This window comes from Bufo gargarizans, chromosome 5, assembly GCF_014858855.1.
Source record: "Bufo gargarizans isolate SCDJY-AF-19 chromosome 5, ASM1485885v1, whole genome shotgun sequence".
In the NCBI taxonomy this organism is placed as follows: domain Eukaryota; kingdom Metazoa; phylum Chordata; class Amphibia; order Anura; family Bufonidae; genus Bufo; species Bufo gargarizans.
Genome location: NC_058084.1, coordinates 134,673,713 through 134,694,480, shown reverse-complemented (window position 1 = coordinate 134,694,480; position 20,768 = coordinate 134,673,713). Strand labels below are relative to the sequence as shown.

The 20,768-nt window shown below is 45.8% G+C and overlaps 1 protein-coding gene across 2 annotated transcripts in view; it reads right to left on the bottom strand.

Annotated features, from left to right (window-relative positions):
• Positions 1–19,312, bottom strand: part of TMEM241 (transmembrane protein 241) — a 126,548-nt gene extending 107,236 nt beyond the window's left edge. For both annotated transcript variants that reach the window (XM_044293626.1, XM_044293627.1), the window contains exons 1-3: positions 19,094–19,312; positions 9,589–9,635; positions 8,692–8,769 (exon numbers count right to left, since the gene is read on the bottom strand). In XM_044293626.1, coding sequence (XP_044149561.1) covers positions 8,692–8,769; positions 9,589–9,635; positions 19,094–19,165 — 197 coding nt within the window. In that variant the 5' untranslated portion in view covers positions 19,166–19,312. The remainder of the gene's footprint in view (positions 1–8,691; positions 8,770–9,588; positions 9,636–19,093) is intronic.
• Between the last annotated feature and the right edge of the window lie 1,456 nt (positions 19,313–20,768).

Sequence of the window (20,768 nt, the reverse complement as noted above, 5' to 3'; positions counted from 1 at the left end):
AGCCCTAGCAGAAAATCTTAAGGTATCCGCAGAAGCATCTGCTAAGAAATCCAAGGCATTACTTATAACAGGGAAGGAAGACAAAAACTGCTCCCTAGGGGTACCCCCTTTAATTTGAGCCTCTAACTCCCCCATCAACACTTTTAGTGATCTGGCAACAGACGTAGCAGCAATAGCAGGTTTAAAAGCCGCCGCAGAGGCTTCCCAATGTTTCTTTAAATAAACCTCTGCTCTCCTATCCATCGGGTCCTTGAGCAAACCCATGTCCTCAAAGGGGAGTGTGGCTTTTTTAGACATTTTTGCTACTCCGGCATCAAGCTTTAGGGCCCTATTCCAGGGGGCAGACAACTCCTCAAAAGAATACTTCCGCTTCACTTATCCGGCCTTTTCCATTCTCTGGCAATCACATCCTGAATGTTCTTATGCACATCAAACACCTTCCTCTTCCTGGGAGCTAACCCTTCAAACATAAGAGTCCTTGACTGAATGCTGTGGCCTCTGATCGTCCAACCCCATAGTCGCCCCCCCAAACCGCCTTTACTAGGGAATTAGTATTTTCCACATGAAAAAGTGGTCTCCTTGCAGCCTCGTCCTGTTAATCCCCACTCTCCTTCTTCCAGACCAGAAAGTATCTCACTATCACTGGAGGGGGAGTCTTTTGCAGCAGCTGTGGAAGTACTGGGGAGGTGCCTTCTCAGACCGCTAACCGACTCCCTGACCTCTTCACATATCATCTATTTTATGCTGCCCATAAAAGATGGAGCTTCCTCTTCCATTAATTTGCCGATACACCCCTGACATAGGGGTTTTGCCCAGGCAGAAGGAAGCTTCTTATTACATACACCACATCCTTTTTTCCTTTACTCTGGAAGTCTTCCTACAAGACTCCTTTGAAACCTAAGCAACAAAAAAAAACAAAAAACATAAGCATTAAGATAAATAATGCTGGGTTATAACCCCTCTTACCCCACCGTTGTACCAATGTATCATTGGTGGTCTCAGTGGGATCAGCGCACTGAGCCTGCTCCATGTTTCATACAGCAAACAGCCAGAATGGAGGAATTGCCACGCTTCTTCACCCAGCATGACAGTGAGTCGGCTGGGCCTTTCTCGGCGCGCGCTAGATAGCATCCCTCCCCTTCCGGTCTGCAGCGTTAGCTTCCTCCCAACGCCGCAACCTAGAAGTACCCGCAGATCATTGCGCAGGCCAGCGGCCGAACATGCGAACGCGGCCGCAGAGGTTCGCAGGAGCCCAAGAAGGCCAGACCCTCCCAGGAACTGGGAAAGATGACGGAAGGGGTAAGGACAGAGAAGGGAGCCCAGACTTCTACAGCAGCTCCAAGAGGAGACTTATGCCTTACGTGATAACCCTCCACACAGTATTTTTATAGCCGGGGCCCCTGCAGCTCTTGTCTTGATATTCAGCTGATCCAATTCCCTCCTGCCCCTTAGGACAGGAAACAGAACTGGAGATAGAGGGGATGATCCCTCCTTTAAAAGGCGGTTCTGGTTCCTGTTTCCTGTCCTGAGGAGGTGGAGGCGGTCTTTCTAGAAGTGCTGTCATAGGTGATAAAGAAACACTGTGCCGACCAAATGGTTTGACTTGAGGCTAATCATAAGGGTAGTCCCCTGGTTTTAATCCTTTATCCCTATAGAGCAGGGTTTCTCAACTCCGGTCCTCGGGACCCACCTACCGGTCGGGATTTGAGAATATCCGACAGAATGAATACCTGTGGTAAGTCCTGATGCATATACACTAATTATAGCACCTGTTCAATACTAAGGAAATCCTGAAAACATGACTGGTAGGTGGGTCCCGTGAACCAGAGTTGAAAAACACTGCTATAGGAGGGATCTGGACTTTGCTGCAGGGGAGCCACTAAACCCCTACCTCCAGGAACAGTCCCAATGTGGTAGACAGCTGACCCACATGTGTCAGAGACACCAGTGCAGAGCACTGATGAGTCCGGCAAACTTGTAGTCAGTAACAGGCCGAGGTCAGGGTAGGCAGAGTTTATGAGAACATATGGGCCCTTTAAGAGTCCGTTAGTGTGCGCCCTATGGGCAGACAGAGGAAGCTGGGTAAGGAAGCGCAGTAACATCCATCTACCGTAATTGTGGTCTTCCATACACTTTCCTTCAGTCAAATTAACCAAAAGATTACGCAAGTATAATTTTATCCAAATGGACAATTCAAGCAATATACCCTGGTTGTTTCACATATTTATGGTGTTAAAAAAATTGGAGTAAAATACTTTAACAAAAAAGGTACATCAGCAAGAGATAACTAGGCCAATGGAAACCAGTGGCACTGTTAATGGGCTGGAGAAGACTATTATTTTGTAGTCTCAGAAATTCCCATAGGCATCATACACACAAACGTTGTTTTGGTCCACAAACGTTGTTTTGGTCCACATCCGAGACGCATTTTTTGCGGACCCTTTGTTGAACGCTTTGTTGCTCTGTTTCAGTGCCCCGCAAAAAAATAAAATTAAAATAAAATAAATAAATAGAACATGTCCTATTCTTGTCAGTTTTGTGGACAAGAATAGGCATTTGTATAATGGGCACCCGTTCTGCAAATTGCGGAACACACACGGGCGGCATCAGTGTTTTGCAGACCACAAAACACAGCACTGTCGTGTGCATGAGGCCTAAGGCAGTGATGGCTACCCACCGGCATTCTAGCTGTGGTGAAACTACAACTTGAAACCGAACTCTGCTTTGTTTCCGACTAGTACCTCACAACTGAAGCAGAGTTCGGTTACAAGTTTTAACCACTTTAACCCCGCTAGCTGAAACCCCCTTAATGACCAGAGCACTTTTTACACTTCTGCACTACACTACTTTCACCGTTTATTGCTCGGTCATGCAACTTACCACCCAAATGAATTTTACCTCCTTTTCTTCTCACAAATAGAGCTTTCATTTGGTGGTATTTCATTGCTGCTGACATTTTTACTTTTTTGTTATTAATCGAAATTTAATGTTTTTTTTGCAAAAAAATGACATTTTTCACTTTCAGCTGTAAAATTTTGCAAAAAAAAAAAAAAACGACATCCATATATAAATTTTTCGCTAAATTTATTGTTCTACATGTCTTTGATGAAAAAAAATATGTTTAGGCAAAAAAAAATGGTTTGGGTAAAAGTTATAGCGTTTACAAACTATGGTACAAAAATGTGAATTTCCGCTTTTTGAAGCAGCTCTGACTTTCTGAGCACCTGTCATGTTTCCTGAGGTTCTACAATGCCCAAACAGTACAAACACCCCACAAATGACCCCATTTCGGAAAGTAGACACCCTAAGGTATTCGCTGATAGGCATAGTGAGTTCATAGAACTTTTTATTTTTTGTCACAAGTTAGCGGAAAATGATGATTTTTTTTTTTTTTATTTCTTTTTTCTTACAAAGTCTCATATTCCACTAACTTGCGACAAAAAATAAAAAATTCTAGGAACTCGCCATGCCCCTCACGGAATACCTTGGTGTGTCTTCTTTCCAAAATGGGGTCACTTGTGGGGTAGTTATACTGCCCTGGCAATTTAGGGGCCCATATGTGTGAGAAGTACTTTGCAATCAAAATGTGTAAAAAATGGCCTGCGAAATCCGAAAGGTGCACTTTGGAATGTGTGCCCCTTTGCCCACCTTGGCTGCAAAAAAGTGTCACACATCTGGTATCGCCGTACTCAGGAGAAGTTGGGGAATGTGTTTTGGGGTGTCATTTTACATATACCCATGCTGGGTGAGAGAAATATCTTGGCAAAAGACAACTTTTCCCATTTTTTTTATACAAAGTTGGCATTTGACCAAAATGTTTATCTCACCCAGCATGGGTATATGTAAAATGACACCCCAAAACACATTCCCCAGCTTCTCCTGAGTACGGCGATGCCACATGTGTGACACTTTTTTGCAGCCTAGATGCGCAAAGGTGCCCAAATTCCTTTTAGGAGGGCATTTTTAGACATTTGGATCCCAGACTTCTTCTGGCTCTTTAGGGCCCCTAAAAAGCCAGGGCAGTATAAATACCCCACATGTGACCCCACTTTGGAAAGAAGACACCCCAAGGTATTCAATGTGGGGCCTGGCGAGTTCATAGAATTTTTTTTTTGGGGCATAAGTTAGCAGAAATTGATTTTTTTTTTTTTTTTTTCTCTCAAAGTCTCACTTTCCGCTAACTTAGGACAAAAATTTCAATCTTTCATGGACTCAATATGCCCCTCAGCGAATACCTTGGGGTGTCTTCTTTCCAAAATGGGGTCAGTTGTGGGGTGTTTGTACTGCCCTGGCATTTGAGGGTCTCCGCAATCATTACATGTATGGCCAGCATTAGGAGTTTCTGCTATTCTCCTTATATTGAGCATACAGGTAATGAGATTTTTTTTTCCGTTCAGCCTCTGGGCTGAAAGAAAAAAATGAACGGCACAGATTTCTTCATTCGCATCGATCAATGTGGATGAAAAAATCTCTGCCAAAAAAAAAAAAAAAAAAAAGAGGGGAAAGGCGTCTGCCAGGACATAGGAGCTCCGCCCTACATCCATACCCACTTAGCTCGTATGCCCTGGCAAACCAGATTTCTCCATTCACATCAATCGATGTGGATGAATAAATCATTGCCGGGATTTATTTTTATTTTTTTATATATATACAAAGTGTTTGCCAAAGCATAGGAACGCCGCCTCCTCCTCAGCTCGTATGCCTTGGCAAACGTATCTGTTACTGCAGAGTAGAAATCTCGTCTTGCAGCGCCGCATACACCGACTTGCGTGTAATCTGACAGCAGCGCAATGCTTCTGTCAGAATGCACATCAGTGCTGCAGCTAGTCGATCGGTTGGTCCACCTGGAAGGTAAAACAAAAAAAACTAAAAAAAAAAAAAAAAAAACAGGCCGCAACGCAATCATTTTATTAACTTTTGAACAGAACATATAAACTTTAACTTTTTGAACTGAACAGTAACCTTTTTGCTTACTGGTGTTTTTTTTTTTTTTACCTTTATAGAACAAACCTCTCCTTCCCCATGGGTCAATGTGCAAAGCGCAAATCGCCCAAAGATGTGGCGAAGTGCGTTATGCACTTTGTCCCAGGTGAAAGGAGAGGTTTGCAGCAGCTGTGTGAGTGAATGGGCCCTAATAGCCCTGTGTGCCTGTCCTGGTGAGATGATCCCTATGCTAATAGTGTACCTGTGAGTGGTACTTCCGGAAACACTCTCCAAAGCATAGGGCAGGGTGGTCAGGACAGTCAGGACAGAAATAGCGGGTGTCACGCCTTATTCCACTCCTGCTACAGACACAACATCTTTTTCGGGGTGACTGTTGGGTTGAGGTACCAGGAACCACATTGGGGAAATGTCGCTCGTGTAGACGGCTAACTACACTGGTGGATGGGGCCACGGAACCTCCTGGGTACAGGAGGTTCTCGATGATCTCTTCCTGAAATTTGAGGAAGGATCCAGTTCTCCCAGCCTTACTGTAGAGAACAAAACTATAATACAGAGCCAATTGAATTAGGTATATAGACACCTTCTTATACCAGCGTCTGGTTCTGCGGGAAACTAAATACGGAGACAACATCTGGTCATTGAAGTCCACCCCTCCCACGTGAAGGTTATAGTCGTGGACTGAGAGGGGCTTTTCAATGACACGGGTTGCTCGCTCAATTTGTATTGTTGTGTCTGCGTGAATGGAGGAGAGCATGTAAACGTCACGCTTGTCTCTCCATTTCACCGCGAGCAGTTCTTCGTTACACAGTGCGGCCCTCTGCCCCCTTGCAAGACGGGTGGTAACGAGCCGTTGGGGGAAGCCCGTGCGACTAGTTCGCGCGGTGCCACAGGCGCCAATCCGTTCTAGAAACAAATGCCTAAAGAGGGCCACACTTGTGTAGAAATTGTCCACATAAAGATGGTACCCCTTGCCGAATAAGGGTGACACCAAGTCCCAGACTGTCTTCCCACTGCTCCCCAGGTAGTCAGGGCAACCGACCGGCTCCAGGGTCTGATCTTTTCCCTCATAGATCCGAAATTTGTGGGTATAGCCTGTGGCCCTTTCACAGAGCTTATACAATTTGACCCCATACCGGGCGCGCTTGCTTGGGATGTATTGTTTGAAGCCAAGGCGCCCGGTAAAATGTATCAGGGACTCGTCTACGCAGATGTTTTGCTCTGGGGTATACAAATCTGCAAATTTCAGGTTGAAATGGTCTATGAGGGGCCGAATTTTGTGGAGCCGATCAAAAGCTGGGTGGCCTCTGGGACGGGAGGTGCTGTTATCACTAAAGTGCAGGATGGTCTCAAATCGTGTCCTGGACATAGCAGCAGAGAACATGGGCATGTGATGAATTGGGTTCGTGGACCAATATGACCGCAATTCATGCTTTTTAGTTAGACCCATGTTGAGGAGAAGGCCCAGAAAATTTTTAATTTCGGAAACTTGGACTGGTTTCCACCGGAAAGGCTGGGCATAATAGCTTCCCGGGTTGGCGGTTATAAATTGTGTGGCATACCTGTTTGTTTCGGCCACAACTAAGTCCAAGAGCTCCGCAGTCAAGAACAGCTCAAAAAATACCAGGGCCGAACCAATCTGAGCTGTCTCAACCCGAACTCCAGACTGGGCAGTGAAAGGGGGAACTACAGGTGCGGCTGAAGTTGGGGACTGCCAATCAGGGTTTGCCAGCACCTCTGGGATTCTAGGGGCTCTACGGGCCCGTCTTTGCGGTGGCTGTGACGGGGTGACTACTGCTCGTGCCACCGTACCAGCTTCAACTGCCCTTCTGGTGCTCGCCACGTCACCAGGTTGTACGGCAGTGCTGGTACTAGGTCCAGGAAGGGCTGGGCTGCTGGTGTATGCCTCACCACGTAATCCGACAGCACCAGCCCCACTCAGCTGCTCTTGGAGCGGATCCTGCGCAACCTGCGGTCTAGTGACACGGGGCCGGGTACGCCTGGTGCTATCAGGGACCTCAGCCTCCTCGTCCGAACTTTGGGTCAGAGAGCCACTGCTTTCTACAGGTTCGTATTCTGAGCCGCTGGATTCATCAGATGAGTGTTCCCATTCCTCATCCGACTGGGTCAGAAGCCTGTAGGCCTCTTCAGAAGAATACCCCCTGTTTGACATTTGGGCAACTAAATTTAGGGGTATTCCCTGAGACTACCCAAGAAAAAAAAAAAGCAAGCCTGTCTTACAAAGGGGAGGCTAGCGAAGTACCGGAGGCCGCTGCGGTTGATAAAAAAAAATATCAAAACTGATTTTTTTATCGCCGCAGCGCGTGTAAAGTGAATGTGCAGTGATCAAAAAAATATATATTTTTTGTCACTGCGGTGGGGCGGGCGTGGGCGAACGCACGTGTGGGCGACCGATCAGGCCTGATCGGGCAAACACTGCGTTTTGGGTGGAGGGTGAACTAAAGTGACACTAATACTATTATAGATCTGACCGTGATCAGTTTTGATCACTTCCAGATACTATAAAAGTACAAATGCTGATTAGCGATACGGTAATCGGCGAATAAGGGACTGCGGTGCGGTGGGCTGGGCGCTAACTGATCCCTAAACTACCTAACCAAGGGGCCTAAACTATCCCTAAAACCTAACAGTCAATACCAGTGGAAAAAAAAAAAGTGACAGTTTGCACTGATCACTTTTTTCCTTTCACTAGTGATTGACAGGGGCGATCAAAGGGTTAATAGGGGTGCAGGGGGGTGATCTGGGGCTAAAGTGTGCTGTTTGGTGTACTCACTGTGAAGCCTGCTCCTCTGCTGGATCCAACCGACGAAAAGAACCAGCAGAGGAGCAGGCAGCCATATAACAGATCATATTTACTAATATGATCTGTTATCTGGCCTTTGATTGGATTTTTTAAAAATCATCAGCTTGCCAGCCGCGATCATTGGCTGGCAAGCTGATGACGCGACCCCCCTTGACGAAATGCCGGCCCGAACTGCGCATGCGCGGGCCGGCAAAGCGCGTCATCTCGCGTCTCGCGAGATGACGCGTATATGCGCGATTCTGCGCAGCGCTGCCGCCTCCGGACCGCACATCTGCGTTAGGCGGTCCGGAGGTGGTTAGAGTGGTTTTCCACTTTAAAAATCAATTACCGAAGTTATTCAACAAAGTCACGCGCGGCTTTGTGAATAACTAACTTCAGCTCATCGGAGCCCATACATTCTAATACTGTACGGAGACGGATCTCCGTAAAGTATTATTCTAAAGCTTGCTTTGCATAACACTACAGAATATATAAAGTCATGGTTAGATGAGAGTAGTCAGCCACTGGCATTCCTGCTCTATGCCACACACATGGGAATGTGTCTAGAAACCAGACTACTGCTTCTTATCGTACTGACTGCCAAACACCTCAGAACTTTTTGGATGATCATCACCAAGGAACACGTAATGGATCGCAGAAGACCCTAACAAGGAAGAAGACACCACAACTATCACGTCTTTGGCTTATTTTGAATAATTGTACTACTTGTATCACCGATAGTACAGTTTATTACCATTTATATGGATTTAGGGTTTTTCATACATACAAAACTAGGGGAAAAATTTAAAATAAACATTAGCATATCGTGAATTGTGTGGCACTTCCTCTTCCTGTGATTATTCTACAAATACCAAGCTCACATAATGAACGAGGTCAAAGTCAAATAGAAGCTCTGCTCTATAGTACAAAGAAAAAGGTCTGTTTACCTGGAGCTGCAATTGATCTCCACCCAGCCTAGCTTCCAACATATGTGAAGAAAGATACCACCCACTAAGGTCTGCCACCTATAAAAAGAAAATAAGAAACGATATTTAAAATAATCAGTCCAGCAGATCCACATTAATATAGGATCATATTTTTACTGTTTCCTCAGGGAAGGTGTAAATCAACAAATATCACTTCCACACACATGAATCAGCAAGACAGCATAACTACATGAACTCCTGACCCTCACATCCAGAATCATTTCATAAAAACAAGGGAATAAATCAGTCCAACTTTTTTGTTTTGTTCTTATAAGAAGCTCTACTCTTCCAGGGTGGTTTTCCATTAGATTTTGGAATATTTCACATGCATTCATGCAGACTTTAAAAAACATTAGTTAAACTTCCATTTTTTCTTTTACAGTTTTCAATCCAGGAGCCCTTGGATCTGAACACGTTTCTAATTTAATGTAACTGAAAATCAAAGGGGTTGTCAGAGTTATTTTTTTGTCCTTTGTAGGTTTCTAACTAGTCAAATGTAACAGCTTTACCATGCACTTACTGCATCTGTAGTTGCCCCTGCTCAGATGATGTTTCGTGCACAAGCCTGAGAGAGCAGAGATGTGTCTGTACACGAGACGTCACTGTGCTGGCCATGCCCCCCTTCACTGCCGTCTGCCCTCTCCCTGGATTCTTTTAGAAAAAAACTTTAAAGGGGTTGTCTCACTTCAGTAGGTTCAGTTGGGTACACTAACTTGATCCCAATTGTGTGTTGCCAGGTATGGGCTATAAAATACAGGGCAACCAAACTGAGCACATAGGTGCGTTTTTTTTATTCATTATAGATCTTTAAAGATATTTGGTTCTAAGTAGATGTTTCATGCAAATATGAATACTTACCCTTGAAAAAGGGTAGGGTAGGTGAATTTCAGAACAGACAGAACATACTGGAAAACAAAGACCAGGTTAATTGGACAGACATCAAAAAGTTAAAACATTAAAAAATTTGACATAAAAAAAAAAAAAAAAAGAAAACAGACCCACAAAAAAAACACTTTCATATGAGATGCTGTAAATAAAGGTATATTATGTCCCATATTTTGATGATGGTCAGATGTCTGATGGGGTTGGTGAGATAGCTGCCATCAACAGTTAACATTCAAATCAACCTGTAGAAGTCTTCTGAGGAGAAGAATGCTGAATATTAGAAGTCTCTGACACACAATTCAGTTAGGCCAGACAGAAAACCTGGCCTGGGGTCACATCTGACCCAATCACTAAGAGATAATGCTAGACAGCATTCCCTACAAAGAAAGATGTGCAGGTACGCGTACGACGTGGCTGTAATACAAACACAGAATATACAATAGCGGAAAATGGGGGGGGGGGGAAACAAAAAACTTAAAGGGGTCGTCTCACTTCAGCAAATCGCATTTATCATGTAGAGAAAGTTAAAGGGAACCTGTCACTATAATAATGAGAAATAATCTGCAGGCACCATATTATAGAGCAGGAGGAGCTGAGCAGATTATCATCTTTTGGGATTCATTATAACTTGTATTTCATTCATTTATATTTATAGTCCAGGAGGTGGTCCTATCAGTGATTGACAGCTATGTCTGTATATACAGTCAGAGGACAGGATGTCACTGATAGGACGCCTCCTGGACTTCAAAGCCCAGAATGAGCAGGAATTTATATGAATGAGTTACAAGTTATACTGGAAATCTCCCCACAAAATTATAAAATCAATCTGCTCAGCTCCTCCTGCTCTATATCATGCTGCGTGCAGCTCACATACAATGTTCAACCTGACAGGTTCCCTTTTTTTTTTTTTTTTTTTTTATTCTTTTATTTTCTAAAAGGTAATGTATAACAATCTTCTATTTCAATATCATACAACAGTAGAGTGAGAATACATTAATAATTTCGAAAAAGCCTATACTAAATTTCCATTTTATTCATTAACAAACCCCTCCTATCCCTCCCTCCACCCCCCCCCCCCCCCCCTTTTTCTTTCCGCGGGGCTGCCAAGTCTGCATCTTTATCATTATTATTATTTCCAGTTGCCGGTTACACCCCCTTCTCCCCCACAAAGCCACCACTTCCACATCGACTGACACTATTTCCAATTGCCCCAAATCCGCAACCAGACTGCCTTTTTCCTTGCTGTCTGGGCTAACGTATGTTCATACTGCCTAACTCTGTTCATCCACTCCAGCCACTCCTGGAAACTGGGGTATTTCATGGTGCCCCAGTGTTTCACAATTATTATTTTAAAGAATGACAGGTTCCCTTTAATACAAGGCACTTACTAATGTACTGTGATTGTCCATATTGCCTCATATCCAGGGGGGCCAGAGGGGTGAAGATGGGGATATGTCCGGGTTCAGCTCTGAATCCGGACAACCCCTTTAAACCCTTTCACGCCCGATGACGTACACGTACATCATCGGGCGTGTGTTTAAAGATGGCGCCCGCTGCGGGTGCAAAGCCGCGGGTGTCCGCCTGCTTCCTATAGAAGACACCCACAGCTAATGTCCGCAACCGGCAGTAATGCAGATTGAAGACATTTAACCCCCTCAGATGCCGTGGTCAATCCTGACCACGGCATCTAAGCGCGCTGAAAACCGATTGGATGTATGCAGCAGCCCCTGTCTTTGTGAATGACAGGAGGCTGCTGCACAGTATTTCCTATGGAGCCCTTGCCTGTAATAGGAAAGTAGTAAAATCATCATAGATTCCAATGCAAGTGCATTTGAGTCTATAATAGCAATCAGATGATTGCATGTTATAGTTCCCTATGGGAACTATAAAAAAAAAAAAGTGTAAAAAAAAAATGTGTAAAAGAATAAATAAAAACAAAATAATTCTACCCCCCCCCCCCTTTTCACAAAATAAAAAAAAAAGTAAAAAAAAAATAAAAAAATACACATCATGGGTGGTCATGATGTGCAAAAACTGCCATAGTATAAAACTACAAAAATATATTTCCCATATGGCAAACAGCAAAACGGAAAAAAGCATCAAAATGGCCGATTCTGGACGTTTTTAGTAGCTTTATTTTCTACAAAAATTTTAATAAAAAAGTGATCAAAAAGTGGTATCAGTGAAATGTTCAGTGTCAGTGTGCGACCCGCATTTTTTTTTTGCAGTCCCATTTGATTTCTATGGATTGCAGGTCTGCATTATGAGGACCAGAATAAGACATGTTTTTTTTTTTTTGCAGAACTGACATACAGTACGAATGTGGAAAACACATGGACTTCATCAGTGAGCTTTCCACATCCGTATATTAGTACAGCAAAAGATAGAACATGTCTTATTCTGGTCCTCATAATGCAGATCTAAAACCCATAGAACTCAATGTCTCTGGAAAAGAATGCCCATCTCACACAGGCAGTATCCTTATTTAGCAGATCTGCTACTTGGAGAAAGGAGAACGGATACGGTCCTCTGCATGAGGGCTAATCCTATCTTTTTTTGGTCCTGACTGCTGAAGGGTTTATCTTGGGCCATCATATGTGATACACATGAGATAAGACCATGATCAGCCTGGGAAACACTGTCCGCGCGTCGCTGCATCTCCCAGGCCGACCGCACTCTCCTGACTGAACTGACGATATGACAGTAATGTATGATACAGCCAGTCTCTTATCTGGTCGGGGAGCAGAGGTTGGCCTGGAAATTGTGGCCGAGACAGGGATTCCTGGGCCGATCACAGTAGTTTGCATGATCCCCATCACAGCAACATCCACAGTGCTGCCATAACAGTGTCACTGTTATAGGAGCACTGTGGATATCACTGTTATGGGGTCACTCTAGATGTTATCTACAGTTTGCCAAAACAGTGCCCCCATGTGCCATGCACAGTGCCCACAAGGGGACCCATGTGCCATCCAAAGTGCCCCCCATGTGCCATCCACAGCTCCCCCAATGACCTCCACAGCATAGCGATCAGCCTCTGTGGCTGATTGCTATGTTGTCACTCATGTACAGCGCTTACATGGCACTGTACATAAGTCAGTACAGGCTTCACATAGAAGCCTATACACTCAGAAGACGGCCGGCGGTCCCAGCGCATGCGCAGTAGTGTGCAAGTGACGGGACCGAGGAGGCAGTCAGTGAGGACGTTCCGTCTCCTGCCTCAGGCAGGAAAAGGAGAAGATGGCGCTGGACCGGAAGACTTGAAAATGCTCATAGGAAGGGCTGCGCTGTGGAGGGTAAGTATTGGTGTAATAACCTTCCCTCCACAGGTAATGAAGATGGGCAATTTTCAAGTAAGGGCCGGAGAACCCCTTTAAATAATGGCGTCGGAAAGTACAACTTGTCCCACAAAAACCAAGCCCTCATATGGCTATGTGAACAGAAATAAAAAAAAGTTATGGCTCTGAGAAGGCAGGGAGCGCAAAACTAAAAAACAAAAAAAAAAACTCCGGGCTTGAAAGGGTTCAAGGTGTTTTCCGGGATTTTAATATTGATGACGTATTCTCAGGATAGATAATCCAAATGAGGTCGGCACTGCTCGAGGGATTTGGCGGTATACGTGTCTGCGGGCAGGAATCCCAGTAGATAATTTGTGAAGAATAAGACCGGCACTCGCTTGATGAATAATCTGGTAGATTTATTCAGTCACATATTTCATCATAGTGACGCGTTTCAGCAGCTATGTGCCTTCATCAAACATGTCTGATGAAGGCACATAGCTGCTGAAACGCGTCACTATGATGAAATATGTGACTGAATAAAATCAAGCGAGTGCCGGTCTTATTCTTAACGTATTCTCAGGATAGGTCATTAATATCAGATCGGCGGGGGTCCGACACCCCCGCCAATCAGCTGGTTAAAAGAGAAGGCAGTGCTCCGTGTGAGCGCAGCCTTCCCTTCATTGTTTAGGCTACTTTCACACTGGCGTTTCTGGGTCCACTTGTGAGATCCGTTTCAGAGCTCTCTCAAGCGGCCCAAAACGGATCAGTTCAGAAAGCATCAGTTTGTCTGTGTTTGGTCATCGTTTCGCTTTTGAGGTGGACATGTCCGCCTTACGATGCAGAGCCAAACAGATCCGTCCTGACTTACAATGTAAGTCAATGGGAGCAGATCAGTTTTCACTGACACAATATGGTGCAATTGAAAACGGATCCGTCCCCCATTGACTTTCAATGTAAGTCAGGACGGATCAGTTTTTTTAAAGAATAATGCAAACCCATCCGTTCTACACAGATTTAAGCGTTTGCATTATCGTACGGATCCGTCTGTGCAGATACAAGACGGATCCGCACCGAACGCAGGTGTGAAAGTAGCCTTATCTGCTTGCTGTCGACACTGCGGCGGTGAGCAGGTGTAATCACAAAACAGTCCCATTCACTTCAATGCCCTCCTCTGTAGTATACACTTGAATAGGAATGAGCTGTCCCATAGAATGGACTAGGACGGCTTGTAATTACACCTGCTCACCACTGTGATGTCAGCGGCGAGTGTGTAAACAATGACGGGAAGGCTGCGTTCACACAGAGCGCAGCCTTCTCTTTACTCAGCTGATCGCCAGGGGTGTCGTGTGACAGGCAGGACATAGGTCATCAATATCAGATTGGCGGGGGTCTGACACCCATCAGTGTAAGCACACCATACACCGCAGCCTCCTATGTCCTGCCTGTCATACATCAGTGTAAGCACACCATACAGCCTGTCATACATCAGTGTAAGCACACCATACACCGCCGCCTCCTATGTCCTGCCTGTCATACATCAGTGTAAGCACACCATACACCGCAGCCTCATATGTCCTGCCTGTCATACATTGGTGTAAGCACACCATACACCGCAGCCACAGGGTCCTCTCCCCTCCCCCTCATTGGTGGTGTAGTGGCAGCTTCTGATCGGAGCCCCAGCAGTGTAAGCCTGGGACTCCGATCTGTTACCATGGCAGCCAGGACGCTACTGAAGCAAAGGCTGCCATGGTAACATCTCTGATGCTGTGTGCACAGAGCACAAAGCAGCAGGGACAGTGTGAAGTTCTATTCAACCTGATCTCTATCAGGGTGAATAGGACAAGGGATGAAAAAAAATCCCAGGTTCTAGCCCCTAAGGGGGGAAATAGTTATTAAATAAAAAGTGTAAAAATAAAGTAAAAAAAATAAAACCCCCACCAAAATATGAAGTATAAATCACCCCCTTTTCCCAATTTCACATATAAAATGTATAAATAATAAACATATTACATATCACCACGCCAGAAAAGTCCAAACTATTAAAATATAAAAAAATATATGTGGTGAACGCCGGAACAGAAAAAATAAATAAAAACTGCGCGATTCTCCATCTTTTAAAATTCGGAATGCACGTGGCTTTTTGGTTTATTTTTTTTCGCGTGGTATCGAGTATCGGAATACTTTTTCATGGTATCGAAACCGAATCAAAAATTTGGTATCGCAACAACTCTAGTGTAAGCACACCACACAGCCTGTCACACATCAGTGTAAGCACACCACACAGCCTGTCACAACTCTAGTGTAAGCACACCACACAGCCTGTCACAACTCTAGTGTAAGCACACCACACAGCCTGTCATACATCAGTGTAAGCACACCACACAGCCTGTCACACATCAGTGTAAGCTCACCACACAGCCTGTCACACATCAGTGTAAGCTCACCACACAGCCTGTCACACATCAGTGTAAGCTCACCACACAGCCTGTCACACATCTAGTGTAAGCACACCACACAGCCTGTCACACATCTAGTGTAAGCACACCACACAGCCTGTCACACATCTAGTGTAAGCACACCACACAGCCTGTCACACATCTAGTGTAAGCACACCACACAGCCTGTCACACATCAGTGTAAGCTCACCACACAGCCTGTCACACATCAGTGTAAGCTCACCACACAGCCTGTCACACATCAGTGTAAGCACAACATACAGCCTGTCACACATCAGTGTAAGCACACCACACAGCCTGTCACACATCAGTGTAAGCACACCATACAGCCTGTCACAACTCTAGTGTAAGCACACCACACAGCCTGTCAAACATCAGTGTAAGCACACCACACAGCCTGTCACACATCAGTGTAAGCACACCACACAGCCTGTCACACATCAGTGTAAGCACAACATACAGCCTGTCACACATCAGTGTAAGCACACCACACAGCCTGTCACACATCAGTGTAAGCACACCACACAGCCTGTCACACATCAGTGTAAGCACACCACACAGCCTGTCACACATCAGTGTAAGCACACCACACAGCCTCACACATCAGTGTAAGCACAACATACAGCCTGTCACACATCAGTGTAAGCTCACCATACAGCCTGTCACACATCAGTGTAAGCTCACCATACAGCCTGTCACACATCAGTGTAAGCTCACCATACAGCCTGTCACACATCAGTGTAAGCACACCATACAGCCTGTCACACATCAGTGTAAGCACACCATACAGCCTGTCATACATCAGTGTAAGCACACCATACAGCCTGTCATACATCAGTGTAAGCACACCACACAGCCTGTCATACATCAGTGTAAGCACACCACACAGCCTGTCACACATCAGTGTAAGCACACCACACAGCCTGTCATACATCAGTGTAAGCACACCATACAGCCTGTCATACATCAGTGTAAGCACACCATACAGCCTGTCATACATCAGTGTAAGCACACCATACAGCCTGTCATACATCAGTGTAAGCACACCACACAGCCTGTCATACATCAGTGTAAGCACACCACACAGCCTGTCACACATCAGTGTAAGCACACCACACACTATACAGCCTGTCATACATCAGTGTAAGCACACCACACAGCCTGTCATACATCAGTGTAAGCACACCACACAGCCTGTCATACATCAGTGTAAGCACACCACACAGCCTGTCATACATCAGTGTAAGCACACCACACAGCCTGTCACACATCAGTGTAAGCACACCACACAGCCTGTCACAACTCTAGTGTAAGCACACCACACAGCCTGTCACAACTCTAGTGTAAGCACACCACACAGCCTGTCATACATCAGTGTAAGCACACCACACAGCCTGTCACACATCAGTGTAAGCTCACCACACAGCCTGTCACACATCAGTGTAAGCTCACCACACAGCCTGTCACACATCAGTGTAAGCTCACCACACAGCCTGTCACACATCTAGTGTAAGCACACCACACAGCCTGTCACACATCTAGTGTAAGCACACCACACAGCCTGTCACACATCTAGTGTAAGCACACCACACAGCCTGTCACACATCTAGTGTAAGCACACCACACAGCCTGTCACACATCAGTGTAAGCTCACCACACAGCCTGTCACACATCAGTGTAAGCTCACCACACAGCCTGTCACACATCAGTGTAAGCACAACATACAGCCTGTCACACATCAGTGTAAGCACACCACACAGCCTGTCACACATCAGTGTAAGCACACCATACAGCCTGTCACAACTCTAGTGTAAGCACACCACACAGCCTGTCATACATCAGTGTAAGCACACCACACAGCCTGTCACACATCAGTGTAAGCACACCACACAGCCTGTCACACATCAGTGTAAGCACAACATACAGCCTGTCACACATCAGTGTAAGCACACCACACAGCCTGTCACACATCAGTGTAAGCACACCACACAGCCTGTCACACATCAGTGTAAGCACACCACACAGCCTGTCACACATCAGTGTAAGCACACCACACAGCCTGTCACACATCAGTGTAAGCACAACATACAGCCTGTCACACATCAGTGTAAGCTCACCATACAGCCTGTCACACATCAGTGTAAGCTCACCATACAGCCTGTCACACATCAGTGTAAGCACACCATACAGCCTGTCATACATCAGTGTAAGCACACCATACAGCCTGTCATACATCAGTGTAAGCACACCACACAGCCTGTCATACATCAGTGTAAGCACACCACACAGCCTGTCACACATCAGTGTAAGCACACCACACAGCCTGTCATACATCAGTGTAAGCACACCATACAGCCTGTCATACATCAGTGTAAGCACACCATACAGCCTGTCATACATCAGTGTAAGCACACCACACAGCCTGTCATACATCAGTGTAAGCACACCATACAGCCTGTCATACATCAGTGTAAGCACACCACACAGCCTGTCATACATCAGTGTAAGCACACCACACAGCCTGTCACACATCAGTGTAAGCACACCACACAGCCTGTCACACATCAGTGTAAGCACACCACACAGCCTGTCATACATCAGTGTAAGCTCACCACACAGCCTGTCATACATCAGTGTAAGCTCACCACACAGCCTGTCACACATCAGTGTAAGCTCACCATACAGCCTGTCACACAGTGTAAGCACACCACACAGCCTGTCATACATCAGTGTAAGCACACCATACAGCCTGTCATACATCAGTGTAAGCACACCATACAGCCTGTCATACATCAGTGTAAGCACACCACACAGCCTGTCATACATCAGTGTAAGCACACCATACAGCCTGTCATACATCAGTGTAAGCACACCACACAGCCTGTCATACATCAGTGTAAGCACACCACACAGCCTGTCATACATCAGTGTAAGCACACCACACAGCCTGTCACACATCAGTGTAAGCACACCACACACTATACAGCCTGTCATACATCAGTGTAAGCACACCACACAGCCTGTCATACATCAGTGTAAGCACACCACACAGCCTGTCATACATCAGTGTAAGCACACCACACAGCCTGTCACACATCAGTGTAAGCACACCACACAGCCTGTCACACATCAGTGTAAGCACACCACACACTATACAGCCTGTCATACATCAGTGTAAGCACACCACACAGCCTGTCATACATCAGTGTAAGCACACCACACAGCCTGTCATACATCAGTGTAAGCACACCATACAGCCTGTCATACATCAGTGTAAGCACACCACACAGCCTGTCATACATCAGTGTAAGCTCACCACACAGCCTGTCATACATCAGTGTAAGCTCACCACACAGCCTGTCACACATCAGTGTAAGCTCACCATACAGCCTGTCACACATCAGTGTAAGCACACCACACAGCCTGTCATACATCAGTGTAAGCACACCATACAGCCTGTCACACATCAGTGTAAGCACACCACACAGCCTGTCACACATCAGTGTAAGCACACCACAGCCTGTCATACATAAGTGTAAGCACACCACACAGCCTGTCACACATCAGTGTAAGCACACCACACAGCCTGTCACACATCAGTGTAAGCACACCACACACTATACAGCCTGTCACACATCAGTGTAAGCACACCACACACTATACAGCCTGTCATACATCAGTGTAAGCACACCACACACCATACACTGCAGGTCTTAGTGAAGACACGAGCCCTGGAATTACCTTGTTGGTAAAGTAGAAGGCCAAATACAAAGAGCAGAAGGCGAGCCCCACGGCGGGCCCCCTAAAATACATCTGTCACCGCATTACACGTCAGTGCAGTGCGCAGCCCGCGCCTGACCCTCAGCCCGCTGCCGTACCCCGCACCGGCACAGGAAGTGGATCAGCTGCGGGCCGCCATGACAGCTCCACGTTTACCAAGGGCCGCTCCAATAAGCGCGCAGACAGAGCAGAGCATAGACGAGAGATCGCCTCCTGCTGGCGGTCAGCTAGAACTTCAGTCCCAGGCGCCTCATTCCCTCTATTTCTTATACTTTGGGCTATGTTAAATAGGGTCATGCAATATGTATTTACAAATCATACAAAAAAAAAAAATGGATTTAAATGTTCACACTACCTCTGGGTCAAGTACGGTATTCTCGCTGGTAAAAGAAAACCCCAAATTGATATTTTCACAAATGTTTTGGGCTACGGTTATTTATGTTGCTCTGATCCGCTATAGGATAGTTAGTGAATAGTGTTGAGCGAACTTGTGTTTTACGTTCTGCGTCCAAAGTTCGGGTTATCAAAGAATCCCGTTATGGATTCCGCTACCACGGACCATAATGGCTTCTTCGATAACCCGAACCCGAACTTTGGACGCAGAACTTAAAGGGAACCTGTCACCTGGATTTTGTGTATAGAGCTGAGGACATGGGTTTCTAGATGGCCGCTAGCACATCCGTAATACCCAGTCCCCATAGCTCTGTGTGCTTTTATTGTGTCAAAAAATCTATTTGATACATATGCAAATTAACCTGAGATGAGTCCTGTCCCTGACTCATCTCACGTACAGGACTCACCTCAGGTTAATTTGCATATGTATCAAATCGATTTTTTGACACAATAAAAGCACACAGAGCTATGGGGACTGGGTATTGCGGATGTGCTAGCGGCCATCTAGCAACCCATGTCCTCAGCTCTATACACAAAATCCTGGTGACAGGTTCCCTTTAAAACACAAGTTCGCTCAACACTATTAGTGAAGTGGCACAAAAGATCGACGGCCACAGACCCCACTGACTATAACGGGGTACATCAGGTTATCATAAAGAAAATAGTGAACGCAGCCTGTGCTGCTATTCAGGGAGTTAAAGGGGTTTTCTCAGGACAGGTCATCAGGATCTGATTGGTGGGGGTCCGACACCCAGGACTCCCGACGATCTGCTGTTTGAGAAGGCAGTGGTGCTCACAGTAGCGCCATGGCCTTCTCGCAGCTTTCCCATGTGATGATATGTTCATCGGTCACTATTGAAGTGAATGGGGCTGAGCTGCGATACCAAGCACAGCTATTATCCAATGTACGGCGCTTGTGCTTGGTGAGCAGAGAGAAGGCTGCTGCCCCATGTGAGCAAAGGTGTCTTCTCAAACAGCTGATCAGTGGGGATCCCAGGCATCAGACCCCCACTGATCAGACACTGATGACCTATCCGGAGGATGCCTCATCAGTGTGAAACTGGAAAATGCTTTTAGAGTGGCCTTGGAAAAAAACATAAAAGTGGCCCCATGTTGTAGGCGGGTCCAAATTGACAGAAGGCTGGCTAAGGCCCCTTTCACACGAGCGAGCGCAATGCATCACGTGAATGCATAGCACCCGCACTGAATCCTGACCCATCCATTTCAATGGGTCTGTGTACAT